The sequence below is a fragment of the Diaporthe batatas genome (assembly GCF_019321695.1).
Source record: "Diaporthe batatas strain CRI 302-4 chromosome Unknown Contig00008, whole genome shotgun sequence".
NCBI lineage: Eukaryota > Fungi > Ascomycota > Sordariomycetes > Diaporthales > Diaporthaceae > Diaporthe > Diaporthe batatas.
In genome coordinates this window covers 1,178,680-1,197,656 of record NW_025408555.1, presented here as the reverse complement: position 1 = coordinate 1,197,656, position 18,977 = coordinate 1,178,680, and the positions used below count along the sequence as shown (strand labels likewise).

The window sequence follows — 18,977 nt, the reverse complement described above, 5'->3', positions numbered from 1 at the left end:
ACCCAGCCCGTGCCCGGTCGGCGGCAGGCCCAAATTTCTGGGCCGAGCAGTCTGGAAAAGATGCAGCAGCTCAATCGAACCGTCCCCTGCCAGGTTCACGCGAGCTTCACACACCCAATGTGAGCCTCGCCAGTCGACATGATATTGAGGAATTCGGCTCTGCGGTACTGTACGTACACCCCAATTGCACCCTCACACCTCAAAGCAGCTTCTAACAACTGTCGTCGCCGACCCCAGGCCGACGGGCTTTTGCCGCGCCAGCAAGGCGGCCATCATCATTATGTCTCCTGCAGCAAGCAGCTGCCTTCTCGACGGGCGACAAGAGGCCGCCGCTGCGCACCACCTTTGCTGATCCGCCTCCGCCTCCTGCCCCCGAGGACTCCCACCGCCATGACCCAGCAGCAGCGGCAGCACCAGCAGCACCAGCAGCAGCTGCCCCCGCCCCATCGCAGCCCGCGCCGAAGAAGCCCGCCCCGAAGAAGAAGAAGCCCGCGCGCAAGGCCCGGCGAGCCCGAGACGACGACGACGACGACTTCGACGACGACTTCGAGAACGACCGGGAGGAGCGAGAGGCGCTCCTCAAGAAGAAGGCCACGGTGCCGGTCGACGAGTCCATAGCCCGCAACTTCCACAAGTTCACCAAGATGCAGTCGGCCATCGGCGGCGTGGGGTCCACGGTGGACAAGCGGTTCGACCCGTCCTCGCTGCTGCGCGACCCCCCAAAGCCCGAGGACGTGACCCTCGAGCTGCTGATGGCGTCGCAGACGCACATGGGCCACCACACGTCGCTGTGGAACCCGGCGAACCAGCGGTACATCTACGGCGCGCGGGCGGGGATCCACATCATCTCCCTCGAAGAGACGGCGGCGGCGCTGCGGCGCGCCGCCCGCGTCGTCGAGGAGGTCGCGTACCTGGGCGGGCTGATGCTGTTCGTGGGCAACGGCAAGGGCCAGGCCGAGGTGACGGCGCGGTCGGCCGAGCTGGCGGGCGCGTGCCACCTGTTCTCGCGCTGGGTCCCCGGCACCATCACGAACCGCGACCAGATCCTGGGGAAGGGGCCCGGCGGCGGCGGCAACGGGCTGCGCGTCGCGGACGAGCGGGACCGCACGCTGCCCGGGTTCGAGGGCCACCTCGGCGAGCGGCGGCCGCTGCTGCCCGAGCTGGTTGTCGTGCTGAACCCGCTTGCCAACTACCCCATGCTGCAGGAGTGCGCGCAGGAGAACATCCCCACCATCGGGCTGATCGATACGGATGCCGACCCGACGCAGGTCACGTATGTCATTCCGGGCAATGATGACAGGTATGTTGTGTTTTTTTCTTTTCCTTCTATCTACCATTTCCCTCATTTTTCTTTTGGGGGGGGGGGCTCCCTTTCCTTCCGTGCCCATTTCAAGAATAAGGGGCCTTATTTGCTGACTGACCACCCTCGACAGTCTCCGTTCCGTAAGCCTCATCGCCGGCGTGCTGGGGCGGGCGGGCGAGCGCGGCCAGGCGCGCCGCAAGGCGGACGCCGAGAAGGGCATCTGCACGTGGAGGAACGCGGATGACATCCAGAAGTGGATGTTTGACGAGCACCACAGGGCGGTCCAGGCGAGGGAGGAGGCCATGGAAGAGGCGCGGAAGGCGCGCGAGGCGGGATTGGGATTGGGATTGGGAGGGGAGGACGGGGACGGCCGCTTGATCATTTGAAGAGGTGGTGGTGAGCGGGGGGGTGTGGGGAATAAAGATTAGGGTGTGTTTAGATAGATACATTATTGTGTCTTCATTGTTGAAAAGGAAAAGAAGGGAGAAGAATAAAGTGTACAATTCCTGTGTGATGCTCCCTTCTGTAAAACCTTGTGCTGTGGCAGCGTTCTGCCCTGGTGCCATATCATTGTCCGTGTGTCCAGCAGTTTGCCCCCCTTCGGGCATGAGGATGAAGGTGAGGATGGGAAGGAATGTAGACTGTGTAAAAAGGACAAGAGAATGTGCAAAACTGATGCTGTCGAGCTGAAGGTTTGCGAGACCATGGGTGGCTGGACTACGTAAATACCACATGCAATGATGACAGACTACTGCAGGGCACACAGATGGGTGGACTTATTGTTCCCGGCACCCCCCTGCTGAGTAACACACGACCAAAAGGTCTGGCTGCACAATTGGTCTAGAGCTGCAACCGAGACATGCACATGGAATGAACAGGAAAGAGAAAGAAAAAAAAAGCTATCACAGGATCCAAGTTGGAGACTTGTAAAATGCAAAAATTTACTGACAACTGTGCGACTCGAACGCACGCCTCTTTCGAGACTACGAAGATGATGATCACCTGAACGTAGCGCCTTAGACCACTCGGCCAAGTTGCCTTGATTGATGGAGAGGACTGATTCGTATGACAATATATCGCTAGGTAAATCCTGCAAGATGTGGGGACCCGAAGTTGGGCCCGGGGCTTGGCAGTGCGGGCCCGGCGAAACTACGCTGACTAGCAAGACACCAGAGGTTGATAATATGGTAGCTAAGCGATCTCTAAGGGGCAGACACTGGGCTGAGGCGTGAATGGTTTTTTCTATGCCTTTAGGGATTCTTATAGCAAATCAATGGGATGGGTGTCTTTCCTGAAGAATTTGAATGTTTGCCCGGGTCCGTTGGTACACAGGACTAGACAGTGGAGCTCGGCATGGGTGAATGGACTGCAAGTGTTATTGTAGATGGAACAGATGGATGGACTAACTCTCTATTACTCTGTGTGCTTTCGTCTCAGAACAGTCTGGATGGCTGGAAGGAATCTCTGATAGGTGGATGAAAGATCCGGCCGCAACTGAGAAAGCCGGGTCTCTGCCTGCACAGAAAATGGGGTGTTCAACTCAAAATGTTGGTCATTGTCACACTTCTCTGGTCCATCAAGCTCAGGCCCAATTGTGCACCAGTTGACAGAGGGGATACCTAACTCCACGAATGTTCTCTACCCCCCCCCCCCCCAAGCTCACACGTGATGCCAAACCATGAAGCTGCTACCAGGTAGATAGTGTAGCACCTGATCCGATCTATCTGGCACATTATAAAATAGGCCTCAGTCGTATAAATTAGTTTGACAAAGACACCACTCTAAAACTTTTAAATGTCAGCTCCTCCAGGGTTACTAAATCAGAAGGAAAAAACACACCTTCTCTAGAGATCATTCTTGATAGGATCATCTCAAAATAGCAGAGGACTCACCTGCTTGTGTAACCAGGCCAGCGGCTTCGGCCACACTATATTTTTCCTTTACACTATATAACCACTCGTTTCTTCCCTTTAAAGCTCATATATAAAGTCTTTAATAACTTTATATATATCCTTATAATCCTTTTAGAAAGGAACTTTAAATCCACTTTTTTTTTATTTCTATTATACTTTTCTATATTATTAAGAAGTTAATAGTTATTAATAATAAAAATATAAATTTAAAGGAAAATAAATTTATTATACCTTTCCTTTATCTTTTTATAAATTACTTTTAAAACTCTTTTTAAGAGTTTTAATACTTTATTATAAAAGTTTTAAAGATAATATATTGTAAATTATTTCTTTATTTTAAGTTTTTTTAAAGTTAGTAGTTATATACTTAGATAGAGGTTATAGTGCTTATTTAGTAAGGGTTTTATTATAAAGTATATATATATATATATATATATATATATTTAAAGAGATAATTTTTAGCTAGACTTCTTTTAATATAATTTATTTATATAATAACTATTTTTAGTCTTATTATATAACTTCTTTATAGTATTTTAATTAATACTATTATTAAAATAATATCTTTTAACCTTATTTATATATTATAAAACTAAAATTATAAATACCTATTATATTATAACTATTATTATTAATATTATATTCCTTTTAAATACTAAGTTTTAAGTATTTATTACTATATAAAGGCGCTATATATATCCTTAGACGTATATAGAATAGAAGCGAAACTACATATAACCAGGCCAGCAGTCAGTGTGGCCATGCGCAAAAGAAGCCCATCTGCCCAGGTGATTCTGGCAGAAAGCGGTTTCTATGGTGCAGTGGCACCTGTGGCATAACACGGACTGACGATGATGAAGGACCCATAAACACCTAGTTACCAGGTGCACATGGCCAACTGATGTCGGTACCGAGACCGAGTAGACGACAAGTGTCTTATGGAGGTGCGACATGGTGGGATGATGTGCTGAGCATGGACATACAGGATAACTGGGTGATGCTGGCAAGAGAAGTCCACGGAACATACGGAAATATGAGCAAGAGGGGTTTTTGGACATTTCCTTTCCAAGCATTGAAGCAAGTCACATTCTTTCAACTCACTCTGTTTGAAACCACAACAAGGGCCTAGCCGACGGGTATTGACTTGGCATAAACAAGCACAACATTGAAGCCCCTGTCTTTGGCAGCAGAGACAACAGTAAGGCAGACAACAGATGGCTGGGCCTAGAACGTAAACTCCAACTCTGGAATTATATGGTCTGGACATGTTCTGTCTCTGCAAACTGGTATTGGTCCTGTGGAGGACCGGCCCACAGGGCGGCAAAACTTTGAGACAATATTATGCTAGATGTGAACTCCTTTGTGTCACTATGGCTTGCATACCCCACTTGTGCTGTCAACTCAAGCTTTTGTGACACATACCTAGCATCCCTCGAATGCCAATTACTCAAGCCACAAATTTTTGCTCATTCCAGCCACAATACTGGGGAGCTCACCATCGGATTTTGACTCCAGTAAATAGTGACTCAGACCTGGCTGCGCCTGGATCAATGAGGCAACTGCACATGTAATTTGCCGATAGAAGCTTGCTGGCCTTACACTCGAGTATATAATATGGAGAACGGAAATTCGCGCACCCAGAATCGGAAGGCGCGCACCCTCCCTACTATTCAGCCAATCAGAGCACAGAACCTCAAAGTCCTCACGACTTCAACAAATAAGTGTTCTTCGCGATTTTAGAGGCCACAAACAGGGCGGGTTGGTCCTCTGGGAACTCGGGTCGTGCCTACCGGCCCTACTCACGACCCTCCGCTATGCTTCGCGCTCCGGGGCTCGCCCCCTTCGCCCCAGCCGGCCCTTTCGTGGAAGAAGAAGTCTGTATAGAGTACTTCTTAGTCAGCAGATGGGTGCGCGCCTTCCGATTGAGGGTGCGCGAATTTCCGTTCTCATAATATGTGGCCAACGGCACCTTGAAGGATGGAAACTGCAATGTTTACATGGAAACTTTTGATATAAGCTTAGGATTTACTAGCCTCGCTTTACCTCTCGTGAGCTTTAACTCACTGAGCGTCTTTTCCTTTTCTCACTTAGGCTCTCCTTACCAGCCGTCCCCACATGTGGCCATTTCTTCTATGCTGAATTGGAAGGAGAATTAATTACCGGCATTTGCTTCCTATCTGCTGCTCAAAGGGACGCGGAGCTGACTTGTGCAGATGTTCTAGTCTCCATCAAAATGAAACGGCACCGCTCCATGCGCTATGTTGTCAACGGCTAAGCTTGTCCTCCTCAAACCACAGTGACCACGTCGCTTACACGCATTCTTCTCGCAGGCCAACTCAAGTACTGCTCGTTGAATGTGTGACTTCATCATCAGTACTTGAAGTCTTCAGGTGTTGTTCCTCGCAATGAACCTCTGGCCGCTGTTTAAAGCATCACGGGAGGGTCTGTCAATGTCGAGTTTTCAAATCAAGAAGACTTTGCGAGGGTATCAAGTCATCATTTTATTCAACTGGTCCAGAATCCTGTGAGCATACTAGTCGTCAAGTTCGACTCGAGGCTGAATTAATTCAGTGGAACGCTGTCAGTGATAAACTGCTGGATGTACCTAGATGGGTTGGACTGCGAGGAGGCTATAATCAACGGGAGGTTCTGGGTCATCAGCACAGGCCGGATCTATTTGGGATATTTCAAATGGGGGACAACTCTGCTAAGGAGTTACCTATTTGGCTATGAGATACCTGGAGGGTGGGCCTCATGCGGTGGTGACTGAAAAAGGGAATGCGAATATAAACCCAGGGCCGATGGACATTCACGCTGCTGTCTCATTGGTCGCCTCGACAACTTGTTCCCTCAAGTCTGCCGACTCCTTCAACCGCCCTTGCCTTTCGTATATAGCCGCCAAATGCTCCATGCTCGTCAGAGAATGATGATGGTGCATGCCTAGGACCTGCATCCTCACGGCGAGTACCTGTAAAGCGAGCTCCTCGGCCTCGGCAAGCTGCCCATCATCAACATAGATGGATGCGAGGGAGGCCATGCTGTTCAAAGTGTGGTGATTTTCCGGGCCTAAAACCTTTTTCCGCAGCCTCAGCACCTCTGTTGAGAGCCGTTTCCCCTCGCCTAGTCGTCCTTGGCTGTGGTATGTGGACGCTAAATGAGCCATGCTCGTCAAGGTGGAGAAGTGCTCAGGGCCCAGAACGACGTTGCGAGTCGCCAGGACCTGGGCCTGGAGAGCCTCTGCCACGTCCCATCGGCCCTGGTTGTGGTAGCTGACAGCAAGGTTGCTCATGCCGCTCAGAGTGTGTGGGTGGTCTTTGCCCAATATCCGTTCGCGGACTTGCACCACCTGTACCAACAGCTCTTCGGCGTCCTTGTACCGGCCTTGGTTGTTGTAGGTGTGTGCCAAGTTGCCAATGCTGAGAAGAGTATCGGGGTGCTCGACGCCGAGAACCTTCTTGCGGGCGGTGACGGTCTGTTTGCCTAGCTCCTCGGCCTGCTTCCACCAGCCCTGGCAGTTGTACAGGTACACGAGGTTGCTCATCCCGACGAGAGTGTCCGGGTGGTGACTGCCGAGGACGCGCTGTCGAATCTCCATCGTGAGAAGCTCGAGCTCCTCTGACTCCTTCCACTGGGACAAATCACTGAACGTCATGGCCAGATGGCTCATGGTAGACAGTGTCTCTGGGTCCTCTTCGCCGAGCACACGTCTTTGGGCTTCCAAAGCCTTGAGACCAAGCAGTTTTGCCTCCTCAAACCGGCTTAGTCCGTGATATGTTAAAGCCAATCGTGCCACGCTCTTCAATGTATCGGGGTGCTCATCTCCAAGCCGAACTTTCCAGCATTCCATCACTTCTCGAAAGAGAGCCTCTGCTTCGTGGAATCGACCGTCGTTGTAATAACACAAAGCAACCTTCCACTCCAATGCTACCCTGATACTCTGGTCTCTTGCAATGAGATCGGACTCCAAGAGACGGCGGGCGTGAGGTAGATAAGCCCTCCACATGACCCTGTTCCCGTGTTCGTGATTTGGAAAGACCTCTTCCAACCGTGTGACGGCTTTGTGCATCCACTCAGCAAGCGTTCCTTCTTTCCGAAGCCAGTTCCTTATGGTGAGGTGGACTAGGCGGTGCAAGTCCAACGCCGCGTCTTCTGGACGCGTGGTGATGAATGAGAAAGCGCTCAGTGTTCCAATGGCATCCACTTCCTTCTTGGGTGATGCGCCGGGCGGGAGGAGAAGCTTAGGGATGTCTTTATGGTCAATGCAAGCCATGAAATACATGTAGTCTGCAGCGAGGGGGTTGCGTTGTTGAATCATTTGAAACGAGATCAGCCAAGTCGTGGCCACTGGGTTCTTTGAGTCCGAGTACCTTGCATCGTCTTCAAATTCCTCGGTGAGAAGCTCGATCACGGTTTCCTCTTGGCAGCTCACAAGCGACAGATAATCGGAAATAGCGATCCCGGTCTCATTGATATAGGCAGCTGCCTGAGCGATCGCCAGAGGTAGATGCGTAAGCCACGCAAGTATTGCTTTCGTTTCCGCTTGTTGTGAATCGACAAGTTCTTTGCGGATGAGAGAATTTCGCAACATCTGCGCCGCTGTGCTTTCAGCCATGTTGCGCACTTCAACAATGTTTTGGTGCGCAAGCTTCACTCCGACTTTGCGGTCTCGTGTGGTGAAAATGACCCTCCCCGTTGTGCTGCGAGGTATGTATTCGAGTAGCCTTTTGGACGAGGTCTGATCCGACGCAGTATTGTCTCCAGTCCACATATCGACGTCGTCGGCATTGTCAAAGACGAGAACCCAATGACCCGCGTTCTCGTGGCTTAGAAAATCCCGTAGGATTTCCTTGATGTTCGTGTCTTTGGCCTGGGAGTCTCGAAGTCCGAACCGTCGTGCAGCCTCATGGTACCCTTGATCCAGGCTCTCCATAGTTTTAGCCTGTATCCAGATTGCCGAACACTGCTTGTGCTTCTCTCTTAGTCGGTACAAAAGTTCCAGAACAAGCTGAGTCTTTCCTACTCCTCCGAGGCCAGAGACAGCGACTTTCGTGAACTGGTCATTTGCAAGGAGCATACGTTGGAGCTGATCCAGTTCGGAGCCACGCCCTGTGAATAGAGGATTCCTTTCAAAGGGTACAATCCACTGGGAGTCTGCGTTCTGCACACTCACCCGCGTCTCCTCGGTTGCATTCCTTGCATGCATCTCGATTTCGGATCGGAGACGGCGGCGAGCATGCCCTTATCCCTCACCATATATTGTTGCTGGCGTTCCTAAGTGTTGTGCTCCAAATGCGTGCTGATGACCTACTCGATCGAAGGACAACCGCAACTTGCTGAGCATTGACGGATTATGACTGCTCTGACATAGGTGGCTTAAGGCTTGAGGTTTTCAACTCGAGAGTCAACGGGACGACCTTGAAGACTCGTAACTGCTGTGCCGTCACTTTCACTCTCCGGCCTTTGCATGTGCACCTCGGGGTTACAGGATCATCTGCTAGTAACTCGGTTCTAGGGTGGCTTGGGGGTGACAAACAGGGCGGAGGGTTAAACGCCCAGCCGTCAGGGTGCGATTGTATAGCCCGCTTGTGCAGGAAGGGCGGGGAAGCGCCCGTTGAGAGCAGGCTGTCAGTGCGGACAACCTGAATGGATGGGAGTTCCGCCAACAAAGTCTGTGCCTCCTTCCAGCAGATGATATGATTGTCCCCGCTCCTTGAAGAGGAAGCGATCGCCGCTTCGTAAACGAGAGTTAACCTAGGAGTACCTGCAAGGCAGCCAACCGTTGCATGAGAAATTGGAAGTCAAGAGAGCTCCTTCGCCTTTGCCATGCCTACATGTGCACTTGGTCAAAACGTTGTGATGTAAAAGGCGACACGCAAATGGTGTCAGAGGGCGTTCACACTGAACTAATGGCCTTTGATAACATTGAGGGCTACCCTGCTTCCAGGTTGCGTGAAATGTATGGGAATGCGTAATATCACGGGGTCACCTGAGGAAACCTTGGAAGCAGTAAATTCGGAGTGGCGCGACAACGGCGTTTTTGTTCGCCCCACTCTTGCTTTGTATGCTGCCGTGCGTGCCAATATCTCGCTGCCACCTGTAACACGAGAAGAATACTTCCGTGATCTCCATGACGCGGCCCGGTGGCCAGGCCAGCTCAGAGGACACCCTGACCCGGCTCAGAAGGTAGCTTCTTCACAATAGCATCCCTCAGTTCCTCGATGCTGTCCACCATCTTGATGCCGAAATTCTGACACACTATCTGCACGTTGCCCCGCTTCCAGTAACCCTCAGGGCAGAAGACGACAGCCTTGCCAGGCTGGCGAGCGCACAGCCCGAGCTCAAGCAGGCTGATGGGCGCCTGCGTCGCCGGGTGGAAGTACACGACCACCGTGTCGGCCTGCTCCTGCTTCTCCAGCTCCCACTCGACCTGCTGACGGTAAGGGGCGAAGTTGATGTCCTCGCGCCACGTGCTGTCCCAGTCCGGCCGGTACGGGTTGTATATCGTGATGGGGTGCTCTACAAGGAGGGCAGACAGTGTTACTCTCCAGTCCGTGGCGTCGACTTTGCTTGTGGTGCCTGCAAGGAAGACGGATTTCAAGCCTTGAGGCTGTTGGTCCGAAGGGGCATATATGATCTGACTTTTTTGTTGAGCCATGCTTGAATATGAAAAAGGGCGACTCGGTATTCTCTGTATTTTTGGACTGGAAAGAGTTATCCGTACGGCACAAGCCCGCAACATCTGAGCTGCTACTGGAACTTGATGCCCGGGTTGGTGTTGGTTGTCAAGGCGGGGAAGCCCACATGTGCAGCCAACTTGGAATGTGGCAGGTGGGGTGAGAAGTGACAGTTCAATTTCATGGTTATATGTATGTATTTATACGTAATTTATGCCACCAGTACTAAACGGAATCAGAACTAGATTGAACTGATGGTGTTTTTTATGGTGATGTCAAAGCTGTTGCTTTCATTTTTTCTTATCAAGCAGACCCAGGTAATTACATCTAAATACTGATATGTAGTAGAAAACTCCCTGAGGCTTGGATCCATGACTGGAGAGTCAGGATTAGCAAATGACTATTAAAATAGAGGAATTGTATTCCATAGACAGAAAAAAATCACAAATACTACTAGTATCTAGATGAGTAGTAGGTTACATGGACGCAGACTTTGTTCCATTGATGGGCTGAACAACTAGAAAGAAGTGGTGTGTGAGCTTCTGAGATTACATAAGTCAAGGATGTTGGCAGAGATGCTCTATATTGCTTCCTGATTTTGGTGTATCTGTCACCCGTTCCTGATGCACAGGCCCGTCGTTCCGATCCTTCTTTCAGTGTCACTCTGTGAGTCTAACTTGAAAGAGACACGCACGATAATGGGGTGGGGGTCTCACAAAGGGAAGCTTGCTAGCTCTCTATTCACAAGTGTGCTAATGAAAGGAGATGGGGTGAGTCTCGACTCACCGAGGTGAGCATTTCTAGGCACTCTGGGCTCCGTGCTGAGTTTGGCCGGGCTCGGTCCAAGTTGCCCCGCATGTACCTCTTGTAATTACCGCAGTTGTGACGTGACCGGCAGCCCAGATCCGAGGCCAGGCAGCCAGGTTGGAAGCAAACAACAAACAGTCAGCCCAATGACTGGATTTTAGTTGCAAGTTGACTCATACGCACTAACAATCTAGGTAATAATAAAGGAAGGAATGAGGGGCTTTCAGGGGCTTTCCTGTGCGAGTGGGCTGCAGGTACAGGAAGCGTGGGGCTTATCGATAAGGGAGGGGTGCTGCTGTCAGGTCCATCCACGCTAGCCATAGCCTCCAGTTGACTGCAGCCGCGTCTCATGAAAATCTTGTCCCACCAGTTGGCGTCGTCTCCTTTTCTCTTCAACCACGACAACCGTACCCACGACGACAAATCTCAATCTTGCGCCCAAAATGACCATCAACGTCATTCTCGGGGCCCAATGGGGTAAGTTGCCCTGCCTCCCTGGCCTTGGACGCGCCCATCCTCTGCGCCAGGCCTTGGCCGATATCGGTTGGCTCTCGAGATACTAACGATGACCTCATAGGCGACGAAGGCGTGAGTCCTCGATCCAAACTCAATACACCACAACATTTGGACATGGGAAATTGACGATACTGTGTGCACAGAAGGGAAAGCTGGTTGATATCCAGGCCCGGGAGGCCCAACTCTGTTGCCGAGCTGCCGTAAGTTCAACCGAGGCATTAATTCCGCCAATGGCTTCCACGATCCCTTGGACCGCCTTGCGATGAACTACATCCGGTGGAATGACTGCTGACTGTCCTGAAGGGTGGATCTAATGCAGGTCAGTCTATCTGCTGCGAGCCGAATCTCTAATGCGGCCCAAATTGGGGCCAGCTGACCGGTGTGACGGTTTCAGGTCACCAAATCAAGTTCGTCAAACGCTTTCAATCATCAATTGATATGGTCATTTTTTGCTAATGAGTCATAGGGTGGATGGCGTCTCCTACAGGTAAACATAGGCTCGGCGTCGAAGCTGCGGATGGTTGCTGACTCGTAGCAGCTTTCACCTATTGCCCTCTGGCCTCATGAACCCGAAGTGCATGAACTTCATCGGCTCCGGCGTGGTCTTTCACATGTGCGTCATCCACAAAATTCTCAGCCCATGACCCGATCGGTGACCAGACACGCATCTTATCGATGTCTGGCTCGCGCCCGTCAACCGACCGGGTCATCAATACTGACTCGGTCCCTCTAGCCCAACCTTCTTCAGCGAACTCAAGGAGCTCGAAGAGAGTATGTTGTAGGATATTCCAGTATTTTGAGCATCACCATGGCTGATATCACTCAGAGGGCCTGACCGCGGTACACGACCGAATCCTTGTTTCTGACAGGGTCAATGTGCTCTTGGACATGCACATGGCAGTGGATGGTCTCGAGGAGCAGGAGCTCGGAGGTTCGTGACATGATTCCGTTGTTCTTTTCAAAACAGCAGCTAATAAAAAACCTAGACGCGGCTATTGGAACAACAAAACGCGGTACTTGAACCCTCAGAACTTCATACTGGCTTGTCCCTTTCTGCTGCTTTTGCCCCTTCACAAGCACACCCATACACGAACAGCACGGAAAGCAGTTCTATTAAAGCAACGGGGTCTAACGTCCACCAAAGGCATTGGTCCATGCTACCAGTCCAGCAGAGCGGTAAGAAGCTTGCCTGACGAGAAATTGAACTGTGCGCTAACTTTCCCAGCGAAATGGCATCAAATTGTCCGACATCTTCTATCCTGAGCTTTTCGAGAAGAAGGTGCAGCGCTTGGCTGATGGCTATCAGAAGCGCTTTGGAGAATTGTTCAAGTACGACATCAAGGCCGAGCTTGCTTCCTTTGAGGAGTACAGGGAGACGATGAGGAAGTATGTCGTGGACGGCGTGTCCTTCATGGCATCCGCGCAGCAGAGCAACAAGAAGATTGTGGTCGAAGGCGCAAACGTAATGTGCTCGTCTCAAACGCTAAAGAATCACTACTGACTTTGATAGGCACTGATGCTCGATGTTGATTACGGCTCCTACCCAGTAAGTCTGCCTCGACTTCATTCTACATTCTTGCATCAATGCTTACAATCAATAACAGTTCGTCACTTCGTCAAGTACCACGCTTGCTGGCATCATTGGCGGTCTCACACTGAACCCGAAGAACATTACAGAGACGGTCGGAGTTGTCAAGGCTTGTATGTCAATTGCTCTCAGGCCGTCTGTCATTCACTGCTGACGGGCGATAGACACCACCCGTGTCGGCTGGGGTGCCTTCAAGACCGAAGATACGGAAGAGTGCGTCCTGAAATACATTCCCGAAGCCGCTCTAGACTAACTGAAAACCTCAGGATTGGCACCAAACTCCAGGAGATTGGACGCGAATGGGTGAGGCTACATGCCACCCAGATGATTCGAGCTCTCACCGCTGACAGGACACAGGGCACGTCGACCGGCCGCAGACGCCGTTGTGGATGGTGAGCTTAAAACACTGTTGCGTTTAGCTGCTGATCAACTTGCTAACTTCTCTCAGGCTTGGTACGCACAACTTGAAAATCCTCAGGGATTGCCGGAGCTAGGATCGCAACTAACAAGTACATATAGACCTCTTTGTTGTCAAGTACAGCAACTCAATCAACTACTACACCAGTCTGAATCTGACAAAGGTAGGCCTGGTATGCTTCTTGCATATTTGAAAATGCTCTGACACTTCATAGCTCGACGTTTTGGACACTTTCGAGACGATCAAGATCGCCATCGCCTACAAGCTCGACGGACAGGAGTTGGACTCCTACCCTGCGGATCTCCAGATCCTGGAGCGTGCTGAGGTGGTCTACCACGAGATGCCAGGCTGGCAAACGCCGACCACCAACGCGAAGACCTACGATGAGCTGCCTCAGAAGGCTCGCGACTACGTGGAGGTAAGCGCTCGAACTGGGCCCGTGAAGCGAACAAACAATGGGTGCTGACCACTAGCAGTACATCGAGAAGTTCTTGGGAGTCAAGGTATGTGGCCCCCGCTCATGCACATACGTGCTGTCCAAGCCGCGCGCAGTTGCTAACGTCCCCTGCAGGTCAAGTACATTGGCACCGGTCCCGAACGTGAGGCCATGATCGTGCGCGCCTGATTGCGCCCACGCCCAGATGGAGCAGGAGGCCACACGGGCCTGTCTTGGCTTGGATCGTGTCGCAAGGAGTGTTGTGATGCGAACTGTGCGTGAAAGCGAACACGCATCCATCCCTGTCGCCGCACGAATTCGGTTCCTGCGTTGTGGATTTTGCTGTGTGTGCCTGGTCCAGCGGTTGATCGAACGAGCTCACATATGGCTGATGCGGCATGGATGGTATCAGGGCTACGTACATACTAGTATGTACACTTAGAGAAAAGCCAAGTACATTGTTCAATTTTGAAAGGCATCGTCACCACGATCCCGGGACAGCCCTGCACATTATTTATGGCCCGTCGCGTCGTGCCCTCGCTGCTCGGCCGGCTTCATGCTCTTTGCTTTCCACGATGTTGTCTGACCACCACTGAAGAGCCATGCTCTGACCCTTGGACGGGGCTTTTTTCCTGCTGTCTTTTGCTGGTCCCCAAACTTCTGACGGGATCTCGTCTCGCTTGGCCGGAAGACTTGCGTTGATCTCTTGACGCCAAACCTGTCTTCATTGCACTACCAGCTTGGTGCCAGCTGTGGCAAGAGTTCAGCAATGGTCTGAAATGTTCCCCCTTATCATCGCATTCGTCCTTCATTAGGTACGTGAATGCTGCACTCTGCTTGCGTGAGGAAGAGTGTCGCTGCCTACTTGAGACACCACGGGCGGATCCGAGTCCGACGAGGCTGGTCGCAGGGGAAACTCGGCCCGGAGTAATTAGCTGCAGGGCTGTTGCACCATGACGTTCAGGCTATGTTAGGCCCATGGGACCAAGGTTCTCTCAATTGGAATCCGGGGTGAAGTTTAAGTCCGGCACCGTGCCAAGGGCGCAATGCAAGCATGTGGTTTTGCAGGTGCTGCGAAGGATCAGCGGCAGCCCACCGCTTCCATGGTTGAGCTGACCGGGTGACTCACCTTACACCAGCCCTACTAGGCCCGTTCATCGCTTGGCCGAAAGAGTCACAAAGTTTTAAGCATACATGAAAACAGGAGACAATAAAGAGATATTTTATGATTCGAAATGGCTCATCGCCGCTATGACCCGGTGAAGCGTGGGAGGCAGCAGCAGCATCGAACCTCTCTCCTCATGCATTTTAAATGCAGGCGTGTAGGACCAGGAATAATATAAGGTGGCACAGCGAAGTTACAAAACGCTCCAAACAATCATCCATCATCATGCAGACTACCCATGAAAGCATTATACATATCCGTTAAAACTGTCTGATCGATCCACGCAAAGCAAAAATCGATTAACATGTCATCCAACGCTCCAGCTGTCAACCCCGAAACGGCGGTCTCCTACGCAGCCCTGATCCTCGCGGACGAGGGGCTGGAGGTCACGCCGGATAAGCTCCAGACGCTCCTCAAGGCCGCCGGTGTCGAGATCGAGCCGATCTGGAGCACCCTCTTCGCCAAGGCCCTCGAGGGCAAGGACGTGAAACAGATCCTCACCTCTGTGCAGGCTGCCGGGCCAGCTGTTGCTGGCGGGAAGGACGGGAAGGGCGGGAAGGCCCAGCAGGATACAGACTCTGGGGATGATGGTGCTGAGCCCTGTATTGATGATGAGGACAGTGATAGTGGGTCGGACATTGGGATGGGCTTGTTTGACTGAGCACGGGTTGGAGATGGGCGGTGTGGTGCGCCTGTCGTTGGGTAAATGTTCATAGCCAGGTAGTTCTTATCAGCATTGGCTAAATCTGAGGGTCAGAGCCATCATGAACTCGTTGCCGAGGCTGTTCTATCTCTGATAAATCCAGGAGTTGTGATGGGGCTTGATTGTATGAAGATATGCTTCCTAAACTTAATGACAGACCCTCCCCGAGGCTTCCCAAAACGCCTTGCCGCTGCATCTAGTTATTCATGAATGATGAGAATGAAATGCATACCCGTCCTAGCATGCGTTTTCTTCTCTATGCAGAGTAGACATTCCCTGCGACAGCGAGTATATTACGCCGCTTGAACGACTCTGTTGGGCTCGAAAACTTCGTCAACCTGTGCAAGGTGAGCTCATCTCGAGTGTTTCCCATTGAGAGACGGTGCATTTCTGGCCCATTCCGGGCAAACATATGGCTCGTACGAGAGTGAAGCACCGGGGCTCTCGATGCTGTTGCCAAGTCCCCTCCTCAGACCCAGCTCCAATCGCCAATTGAAGGATGTAACTAACTCCTCGCACAGGGATGCCATTATTGCGTATTGTTCTGGATTTGTACAACCGTAGTTGCGCGGATCTTCCAGGAAGCCAGGATTCCAAGGTTGAAGTCGGAGCGAGTCCGGTACCAGAAGTACTCGCACTCATACTGGATCGATGGGCCAAGGCCCGTGCAGAAGAACGTATACAGCCTGAAGAATGGTCTCCTATACCATGTTTAGACCCAAAAAATCTTCCAAAAGAGTAGCCGGATCCGGTGGGAGTAAAAGTCAACACTCACATAGGAGTGTCGTGCCACTTCCACACGTTCACTTGTCGCAACTCGTGCGTCTGGGCTTCAGATTCCAGGACAGCATCCGTATCGGCCATGATCGTTCGGGGCTGAAGCGGCAGCTTGGCTGCATAACGCCACGGAAGCGGGCAGAGCAGTTTGATGTACGTTAGGTATGGTTGCTCCTGACTTTTGCCGAGCATGCCGATGGAGCAGCCGATTTGCAAACCCGTCCTGGGATCAGTCCACCACTGGCGGCATTTATACCACTTCCTCCAGATCCAATTTCGAAACTTCCCTTTCGGACCGACATGCGGAAGTGGCCGGCGTTCCATGCTACCGGATAGTTTGAGGCAGGCTATGGTGAAAAGATGTGTTGCGCTTCAGGAGATTAAAAACGTGATTGACACTCGAGTCACAGAAGTCTTCTGTGAATTTGTGACTGACGTGTCCCAACACGTTCGTCAACGGCTTACAGTAGTGCAGGGTACCTCTGATCCATCCACACCTCACCCGCGGTCAGTGAAGGTCAGTGTACGATTAACACCCGGCCCTACGTCTACCAAAACCAGCTCATTCTGATTCGAAGTCAATGAACTCTACAAATGCCTCGCGAGATGCCAGAAATCAGGGTTTTGACTATCACCGCCGTGCCGAAAGGCAGGGCAAGGGGCCCCGCTCCTGACAGACTGGCACAACAACTACATACTTTTCTAGGTAGGTACGTACTTAAGTAGGTTGCTGCCCTGTCGCAGAGCTGCCAGAATTCTGAAATAAGGGTACTTGCGGTGATGGTTGCTCACATTGATATGTGTAGGACGAAGCGTAAATTCTAAAATAAACGCTTTCCGGAGTGACAAGTTACATTGGGCTTGTAAAATCTACTCTGAGGTAAGAGGATCTCTTACATAACTCCTGGGCATCATGAGAAATATCAACAACTGCTTCTTACAATAGGAGGATACAATATAGGATCTTTTTACTACTTACCAGTGCAGGTAAATTCAGGGTCTACTTATGCTGCGGTACTCCGTCTAGACTATAGACTACCTAGGTACATGGTCACATTGCTGGGTCATTCATCTTTTTCGTTGCGGTTTTACTTCATGGACATTATAGTGGTTGCTCTCATATTGCACGCGCTGCAGTAAAAGGTGGTATCTATTTTCAGGCGCGGCCAACATGATCCAGCCGCACGTCGTGGCCCCCTCCTTCTGGTCAGCCGGGTCGCAAGCATTTGAAGCCAGACTCCACTTCTCGAACTAGTTAGTCTAATGCATCCCACGAGTTTCAGTACCGAGGATGCTTATCTTGCTTGCTTGACAGTTGAGCGCTCGTCGCACAGCAGCAATGTGTGTTTGCCCCCACCTTTCATTGCTGCACCGGTACCCTGGGCCTGTACTCCATATCTAGGTACCAACGGCCGCGCATCAAAAGCTTTTCACGCTGTGCCGCAGAACTGCATTGGGATCACAACAATGTGTTGGTAAATACCTCTGTCACCCCAATGAACTACTGCCGGCGCCCCTGAGGAGTTCCCATTCCCATTGTCTCATTTCACCTGCCCCGCGAACTCTCCGCTTGTTGGCCCGCAGGCCCTCTACCCACCTCACTTCTACCTGGCCTTAACATCTATTGATCTTACTGTCGTCTGAACCATGAAGCTCCTCATTGGCGGCGCAACTGGCTTTGTTGGGACAGAACTTGTCCGCCAGGCCCTGGCCAACCCGAAAATCACCGCAATCGTCGCTCTTAGCCGCCGTGAGACCGTCCTGCCTCCTTCCACTGCGGGAGCAGAGAAATTGAAGTCCGTGGTCTGCAGCAACTTTGATGAGTACCCCGACAGCGTCAAGAACGAACTTCACGATGTGGATGCCTGCATCTGGTAAGTATAAATGATAGATCCGGTGGATATCCCAGGCTCCTTCTTCTGATCAGCGCGTAGGACCATTGCTGCGACCCCGACCAGCCTGAAGTCTTTGCCATGGTCAGAGGCGGTCAAGATCACTCGGGACTGGACCACCGTTTCTCTTGAGACGCTGGGGAAAATGCCTCGCAAACAGGGCCAGATCTTGCGGTACATTTACATGAGTGGCCACTTCGCCCCTCGGGAGAGGACCGAAGCGCCAAAGGTCCTCAGCGAATACAACCTCATGGAAGCCGGATATCTGCGTGTGCGTCTTCAAAATAGAGCCCCCCGCCTGATTTAGTGCCTCGACCGACTAATGTGATATATCTTCCTTAGGGTGAGACTGAAGTTCGCGTACTGGATTATGCCAAGCAGTCGAACGGAGCAGTTCAAGCTCAGATTGCTAAGTCGGGCTACATCCTTTCTCCTGGTAAGGTGGCACCCAACGTCCCTGGACTTCCGAGTATCCAGTTGGAAGATATCTCTGCTGCCTTGCTGGATCAAGCCGTGGAAGGTCTCGAGAAGGATACCCTGCTTAGTGACGATATGACTCGCATTGGGCAGAAAGCACTGGGTAAAACAGCGCAGTGATGGTCCTAGATATATAATTATAGACTATTTATATTTTTTTAATTCCACTACTAAGCTAGAAGCGAATAGTTAGGGTTCTAAAGGGATGAGATATAATATATCTTTTAAAGATTAGCTTAGCTAAGTTTACTATATAGGACTTTTTATAGTGACTTTATAATCTATGTCTATAACGCCATCTATTATTA

The 18,977-nt window shown here is 51.3% G+C and overlaps 6 protein-coding genes across 6 annotated transcripts; 3 read left to right on the top strand and 3 right to left on the bottom strand.

Moving 5' to 3' along the window:
* The first annotated feature begins 68 nt into the window (after positions 1-68).
* Positions 69-1,959, top strand: KVR01_007147 (mitochondrial 37S ribosomal protein MRP4). Its single transcript, XM_044784802.1, has 3 exons — positions 69-169; positions 238-1,300; positions 1,434-1,959. Exons 1-3 carry the CDS (start codon positions 139-141, stop codon positions 1,687-1,689), a joined length of 1,350 nt encoding a protein of 449 aa, XP_044643400.1. The 5' UTR covers positions 69-138; the 3' UTR covers positions 1,690-1,959.
* Positions 1,960-6,025: 4,066 nt separating this feature from the next.
* On the bottom strand, positions 6,026-8,419 carry KVR01_007354 (uncharacterized protein; the record flags this gene model as incomplete). Its single annotated transcript, XM_044794876.1, has 2 exons — positions 6,026-8,359; positions 8,387-8,419. 2 exons carry the CDS (start codon positions 8,417-8,419, stop codon positions 6,026-6,028), a joined length of 2,367 nt encoding a protein of 788 aa, XP_044643607.1.
* A 689-nt stretch (positions 8,420-9,108) lies between these two features.
* On the bottom strand, positions 9,109-10,035 carry KVR01_007489 (uncharacterized protein). Its single transcript, XM_044790920.1, has one exon. It carries the CDS (start codon positions 9,953-9,955, stop codon positions 9,371-9,373), a length of 585 nt encoding a protein of 194 aa, XP_044643742.1. The 5' UTR covers positions 9,956-10,035; the 3' UTR covers positions 9,109-9,370.
* A 5,089-nt stretch (positions 10,036-15,124) lies between these two features.
* KVR01_007275 (uncharacterized protein) lies at positions 15,125-15,481 on the top strand (the record flags this gene model as incomplete). The annotated part of the gene is made up of 1 exon (XM_044784192.1): positions 15,125-15,481. One exon carries the CDS (start codon positions 15,125-15,127, stop codon positions 15,479-15,481), a length of 357 nt encoding a protein of 118 aa, XP_044643528.1.
* Positions 15,482-15,779: 298 nt separating this feature from the next.
* On the bottom strand, positions 15,780-16,624 carry KVR01_007206 (uncharacterized protein; the record flags this gene model as incomplete). Its single annotated transcript, XM_044782620.1, has 3 exons — positions 15,780-15,964; positions 16,094-16,224; positions 16,299-16,624. 3 exons carry the CDS (start codon positions 16,622-16,624, stop codon positions 15,780-15,782), a joined length of 642 nt encoding a protein of 213 aa, XP_044643459.1.
* A 1,323-nt stretch (positions 16,625-17,947) lies between these two features.
* KVR01_007543 (uncharacterized protein) lies at positions 17,948-18,789 on the top strand (the record flags this gene model as incomplete). The annotated part of the gene is made up of 3 exons (XM_044791512.1): positions 17,948-18,174; positions 18,235-18,463; positions 18,598-18,789. 3 exons carry the CDS (start codon positions 17,948-17,950, stop codon positions 18,787-18,789), a joined length of 648 nt encoding a protein of 215 aa, XP_044643796.1.
* Between the last annotated feature and the right edge of the window lie 188 nt (positions 18,790-18,977).